The sequence below is a fragment of the Cyprinodon tularosa genome, unplaced genomic scaffold, assembly GCF_016077235.1.
Source record: "Cyprinodon tularosa strain WSP-4 unplaced genomic scaffold, ASM1607723v1 ctg761, whole genome shotgun sequence".
Classification (NCBI taxonomy): Eukaryota; Metazoa; Chordata; class Actinopteri; order Cyprinodontiformes; family Cyprinodontidae; genus Cyprinodon; species Cyprinodon tularosa.
In genome coordinates, this window is record NW_024039520.1 from 173,649 (window position 1) to 180,676 (window position 7,028).

Sequence of the window (7,028 nt, forward strand, 5' to 3'; positions counted from 1 at the left end):
GGTGTCGTGTCTGCCAGATGGACTCGCCGGTGACTTAAATCTCGTTGTATCACGAGACCGTTTTTATTTTGGTAGGTGGGGTGGGAGTCTATAAATGAGCTGCAGTGCGTTTTGTTTCATGCTGTCACACTTTGGAAAACTTACTTACACTCCACATGAATGCATTTGCTTTGAAAAAAATAAAAATAAAAAAATAGGATCAAGTTTTCTCACAGTACATGTGGGTTATTGTGGCCATCATAAAAAAAAACAGCGCTGATTTGTTAGAAAGTATACCACGTGGCACATAATTGGAAACCCTAATATTTTGTATTTTTCTATTATTATTATTTACAAAGTCAAAGAGTCCCTGCCAGATTAAAAGTTGCCTCATCTAAAGGAATGTTGGATTTTCTTTTCTTAAAAAAAACAAACAAAAAAACACTGCTCTTGTTTTAGACAAAGAACAAACCCATTGAAACTCTGCTGCAACAATCCAACAGGTCGAGCAAACCAGGAAACCTAATGGACCAAAGACTGGGAGAAAAACATATTGCTTAGAATCAATAGCTTATTTTGAACCGGGGTTTTTAGACAATAATACACGAGATGTGTTTCACAGTCCTGTGGAGGCTCCAAGTGGGATCTTGTGGCTTTTCCTCAGGGGGAGAATAGAAACGGAATGTAAATCCCACATGACAAAAAAAAAAAAAGTTAGAAAAATAATATAAGTGAAGGCAGAGAGGGTAAGCAATCACTTTAAGACAAAGGGTATGTTGGAGATGAATAAGGTTTTTTTTATTTTGCCTCAGCTCAGTATTTCCTGGTTCTCTGAGTGTGCTGTGGGGGAGGGAGAATCTGACCGCCTGGCTGCCACTTCCACACGGGGTGGGACGGAGGAGGAGGCCCCGGGCCCCTAAGTGAGCTCAGGGAGTAAGCAGGGCACAAATCCCCGCTGCTGTCCACGATCAGCGACGGTGGGGATGGGAAATTTGCCATCAGGGTGAAAGGTTTTTTTGCAAGAGAAGCCCCTGCTGCTGCTGCTGTGCTGCTGGCGGTGCTGCGTTTGCGTCTGCTCCGTAAATCCTCTGTGGTTGAAGACGAAGAAGATGAGGAGGAGGAAGAGGGAGCCGTGTTGACTCTAGGCACGTTTTGTTTTGTATGCGTCCTGGAAATTCGGGGTTTTTTAGCCTCCCGCCCCGAAGCCCTGCAGGTTTTCTTTCTCTGCTCCCCCTCCTCCGCGCACGGCGCGTCCTGGCTGCTTTTGCATTGCAGAGAATCGCAGGGGGACCCAGGGGCCACGCCGGGGCTTTTCTCCGCCGCTTTAATCCCGCTGTTAGAAAAGACTCCATGTTTGATGGCTCCGCTGAGATCTGCCTTATCTCCTTTCCATTTGCTCTGGCTCTGTAGGTATTCATATTCATCGCAGCTTTCCTCCACTTTAACTTTCACATTGCTCAGACTGAAGGCGGACCTGCTGCTGTCGGAGAGGGGGGACGCGGTTGCGGGGGGCTCCTCTGACTCAGTCTTTATTTTTTTCGGCGGGGTGCAAACTTTCAGCTTCTCCCGTCTGTCGGCGCATTTTTGGGGCTTGTAATTGTCATCCTGTGGGCTGAATCCCCTGGACCTGAAGGAAACTGGATGAGAGGCCTTGCTCAGCTCCTGTCCAGATGAATAAGGGACCAATTCCTTCTCAGTCCTGTTTGGATCATCATCACAAACTTTTTCTTTTGCAGGTTTGGTGAAAATATTTCCCCCAGCATCTGGGTTTAACTGTAAAGAGTCTTTCCTTGTTTCACCATAATCACAGTTTGGATTCTTGTCGGTGTGACTCAGCGTCCTGTGCTGCTGGTTGTAGTGAAAAGTGGGCTGTAGGACCAAAGGTGCTTTCCCCGCGTGGAGACCCACTCGTGCGCGTCTGAATCGGATACTTTGGACCGAAACGCGACTTGAGACAGAGCTGGAGTCGGACTGAGATGAAGTCTCCTCATCTTCATCCGAACTGACCTCTGAACTCTCCGATTGCGTATCATCCTCATCCACCTCCTCCTCGGAGCTGCTGCAGCTGCTGCTGGAAAACCCGGACCCGAAGTCCGAGTCCCGACACTGTGCGTCCGAATATGTGCTGCAGGACTCGGTATCGCTGCTGTAGCTCTCCGGGAAGCCGGACTCATTGTTGCTGCTGTTGTGGTGGTGGTGATGATGATGATGGTGGTGGTGGTGATGATGGTGAGGTCGCGGGTAGAGATAGAAATCAGGGTTGAGGTGGAAAGCGCCGAAAGTGGCTCCAGAGGATTTGGGCTGGACCAGCAGCACCGGCGGCGCGTGCAGGTGCGCGTGTTTGCTCCTGCCGCCGCTCTCGCGCCTCCTCTTCCTTTTGTGGAGTGAGTCGCCGGCTGAGCGCTGCTGAACTGCTGCCGGCTGAAACAACGCCGGCTGTCGGAAAAAAGCGTCACTTTGGCTCACAGCGAATCGGTTCCCTGTAAATTTATCAGTTTCATAGTTTTTAAAGTGTTTGTGGCTGGATTTAGCTGTCCAACGGTAATCCCGTCCGTGGGCTTTGTGGTAAAATTGAGGTAGTTTGGCGTCGGTAAGGCAAGAAGAAGGACTCAGCTCTCTTTTCCTTCCAGTCCTGCTTTGCAGCTGTGGGACGCCGTGCAAACTGAACCAAACTTTTTCCTTCCACATAGGCTCCGCGTCCGCGCGCAGGACACCCGGGGGCTCGCTCTCTTCCTCGTCGTCGCCCGCGAGGGGGCACGCCGCTTTGGCTGTCCTCTTCTTTGCGGACTTCAACACTCGCTCCGTCTTGCAGGAGACGTACAGAGCCTCCACGTCCTCCCGAGAAATGAGGGTGCACTTAGCGGCGTGGAAAGCGATGGAGTTTATTGCCTTGAGCTTGCGGAGTTCCTCCAGGTCGCACTGGTGCTTCTTCACCTTTAGGTGGTCCATGCGCTTGTGCACCGTGGTCCGAGGGATGTTCTTCAGCAGGTCGGTGAAGACCTGAGACAATGCAAACATTTGCCTTCCTTTGATGAGCAGGTATCCCAGTCTCACTCCTTGCATTTCCTCAAACCCACACTCCAGGTCTCCCATGTTTGGTGCATTAATCCATGTAGTGTCTGCTTGGACTCTGTAGATTCACCGGCACATGTCACAGGGTCGTGGGCTCAAGGCATTCTGCATACCTTTAATCCATCCACTCTGCTGCTGCTGCGTCATGAACATGCAAACTTTGACATGCGGAGTTTTAAACGGGGCTGATCCTGTCTGATGGCAAGCAGACAGCATCCAGCCCTGTCCGGCATGGTGAAGGAATGCGCAGGGATGCATCCACCAAGCCGGGGGCCGCCGCTGTTACCTGCGTCCGCCCGGCTCCACTCCCCCTCTGGTCGGCAGCAGGACGAGGGGTAGGTGTGCACCACTGCCTCAGCCAGAGGGATAAAATAGCGAGAGGAGGAGAGGGAGAGAGGGAGGTGTTGCGAGGGTGGGGAGGAGAGAGGGAGGAAAGAGTGAATCCGAGACAGAGGAGAAGCAGAATCAGAGCTAAAACAGCAGCTGCATTTCTGACTGCTGGCTAAGCCACAAAAAAAGAAGAAAAAAACCGACTTGGAGTGGGAGGTGGGCCAGTCTAGAGACACCTTCATCAATTAATGCCGGCGGTGTGGAAGCCCATTGGACGGCGCTGACAGGTGATGCAATAAAAATGGATATTCCGTCCCCACCCCCCCTCCCACACCCCGCTATTACTGTAGTTTACAATTGTGCCCACAGTCTGCCGTTTGAGCAAATAATGCTGTTATTGAAGAAGTGGATATTTCAGTAGCTATAACCCCCCCCCCCCCCCCAACACACACACACACACACACACACACGCGCGCGCAATATTCTTTATTATATAGAAATGAACCGCAGTCACTGTTTTAGTCAGTAAAAACTGGAACATATGGTGTTATTCCCATTAGGTTTAACTGTAATTTGAAATAGGTATTACTGATTGCATAAAATGATTCTGCCTTTGTTTGGTATGTGTGTCGACGCAGGAAAAAAAGGCGCAGCTTAAATAACATATTCCGGGTTTAATTGCTTTGCAAGCAGCTTTGTTTTACTTTGACGGTCAGCCAGTTTTTCTTGTTCCAGTCTTTAGATCTTTTCTTTTTTGTTCCCATATATGCAGACATGCCCACTTTTAGGATTACAGCTTGATTTTAAAATGATCCGAATATTTAGTTTGAAAAATATCGATATTGCTTCAGGATTTGCGTAATGTTTGCGTAATTACGCAAGGATTGTTGTGCTTTTATAAATAACCGCCTTTTATAACAAGGTGAAGGTATTTTGAGTTCTGTTTTGTTATTCCCCTTTTGCGTACGGGTGCAGAACAAAGTGCAAAGTCAGAATCGCATTTCCCGCATATAATTTTTTAATAAGCCTATATATGATCCTAAAGCCTGACGTAACAATTGTATAAATAATTTGGCACGATTCCAAAACAGATAATAGTGCATTTTTTCTTATATTTGCGGATGTAATGATAATAAACTAGTTCTGGAAAGCTGTCTCTTTCAGAGAGAAGAAAAAAAGCACCGCGGAATCACAGCATGCACCTTCGAGGAGACCGTTCTGCACACATTTAGCCTCTGAGCATATAAACCTTGTGGTATAAAATGCACGGAGTCATGCACATACACACGTCCGGACTCGTAACCTGAAACGAACGCACGCACACCTCATCCATCCACACACACCCGACAGGATTCTCAAAAAGAAAAGTGGAGATTGCAGCTGAAGTCACCACCCTGTGGGCTCTCCAAATAACCTATTGGTCTTATCGGTTAATTATTCTGGAGGGGAAAAAAGAAACAATAGCCCCACATTATGCTCATTCGATCGTCTATTGTCCTAGCACCACATTTTCTCCCATTGTGTATAAAATACGTCGGTCCCCCCCCTGTGGCCCCCGTTCCCTCACGGGGTCAGTCTCAAGACCGGGCATGCTCATCCGCACAGCATTAATAAGCCTGCTTATGTTTATTTACAGGCTTTGCCAGCATGCATTGAATAATACCGACCTGCAAATAGAAGCAACATCTGCACAGGTTGGTGAATCACAGCACATCTTCTCAGACTGCAGCGCCAAGGGAAAGCATGCGTAAAGCACAGGTTTTAAGGTAAAAGTTGTTCCACTTTTACCCTAAAACCTTTGAATGACAGAAAAGGAAGGTAATGCGGGTGTTTTATGTGTGTGTGTGTGCGCCTTTGAAAATTATCTGCGATTACATGAAGCCTGTTCTCTTTAGCTTAGTTAACTCCCACTGCAGCCCTGCTCGAGGTCAAATGACCCACATTCTCAGCGCTTCCTCATATAAGCTGCACATGGACATCTTCTGGCCCTGCTTACGGTGAAAGGGGCAAAAATATCATAATTAAAAGACTTTCATGGGGCTTATTGACAGCAGTGATGTTTGAAGAGTTCCTGGGTGGGTGAAGTCCGGATCGCCCCTGTGGGAGCAGATCATAGATCCCCACGCACGGCCGCTGTGCGCACCGTGTCCGTCCTGCATGGGGGAGGTTTGGGGAAAAAAAGACAATCAGCGCTTGTTTCATCTTTAGAGTCCTGCTCTTTGGATAAACTGGATTTCTTCTGGTCGAGACAATAAACTCTCTTTGTTTCACTGCCTCTAATCTTGTTTCTCTCTTGAAGGGTTTAATACATGTGGTTCGAGATTTAACTAATTTCAACGTATCACACTTGTTTCTGTTGACTGGTATCATATGAAATAAATTTGATATCGTTTCCATCTTTTCGAGTTTCTTATTTTGAATAGAAATGTCGCTTACCTACATTAACTGCTATTTTCATTGTTCTTTTACTCTTTATTTTTTACTTAAATGACTAATCTGCTTGCGCAAAGGCGTAAATCGGATTTGAACTCAATGTTATAACCTTGCAACGATCCTGTTATCTTAAAAAAATAATAAATACAACTTTTTATTCATGTTAAAATGAGATTTAAATCCTATTTTTGCCACACAGTTGCCACACGTGGCTACAAAAAAAAAAAAATAGACCACGAGTGGCCAAAGCAGTAGACCTTAACCACGGTGGAGTTTTTTTTAACAAGCTTCCGCGCAGGGGCTGGTGATGCTGCAAAAAAAAAAAAAAAAAAAAAAAAAAAAAAAACGTTTTAGGGGTACAGTTTAGTATGCACTGAGCATGTCTGCAGGAACAGATTAGGCTTTAAAGGGAAGCAACAGGATGTAATTTAATAGATTTGTTTGATAGAAAGCTCTAAATGTAAACATGGGATAAGTGCAAAACAGATCTATCTATCTATATTATACATATATATATATATATATATATATATATATATATATATATATATATATATATATATATATATATATATATATATATATATATATATATATATAATGCAAAAACGTTCTGAAAATAAGTTAAAAAATTCTTAAAATATGTCTAACTACTCTTAATTTGAGTAGGAAAATAAGACGATCTGCTTATGAAATGAGCATTTTTACCCTTAAAATTAGATAATTAGATATTATCCACTTGAAATAACAGACTACAGGTGTTTTTCTTATTTTAAAAGTAAATTGTCTTATACAATTGGCAAAGTCTCTCACCTGCTCAATTCAAGAAAAAATTCAGTTTTCTGAGAAAATTACTAACTTAGATGTATATTTTTTATGTGTGTATATATATATATATATATATATATATATATATATATATATATGTGTGTGTGTGTGTGTGTGTGTGTGTGTATAATTCTGACTAGCAACAGATACGCATTATTTTTATCGTTTAATTCACTAAAGGGTTAATTTTGCATAAAATAAAGTTTAGATTTTATTTTTTTATTTCAGTATTTGTTTGAAACGCTTTGATCATTTCTTTTTTTCATGCATTCGACTATTTCAAAGCTTAACACACACCTATTTCTGCTCCCGCTCTGCTTCCTCAGCCATAGGGCTTCCTGCTCTGCTGCTGCGGCTCTCATTTGTTTCGCATTGAGTTTTATGGA

General features: G+C 44.5%; 1 protein-coding gene across 1 annotated transcript; it reads right to left on the reverse strand.

The window, feature by feature from the left end:
• Window positions 1-735: 735 nt before the first annotated feature.
• skida1 (SKI/DACH domain containing 1) lies at window positions 736-3,545 on the reverse strand. Its single transcript, XM_038270473.1, has one exon. The coding sequence runs from the start codon at window positions 3,070-3,072 to the stop codon at window positions 793-795; it is 2,280 nt and encodes a 759-aa protein (XP_038126401.1). The 5' UTR covers window positions 3,073-3,545; the 3' UTR covers window positions 736-792.
• Between the last annotated feature and the right edge of the window lie 3,483 nt (window positions 3,546-7,028).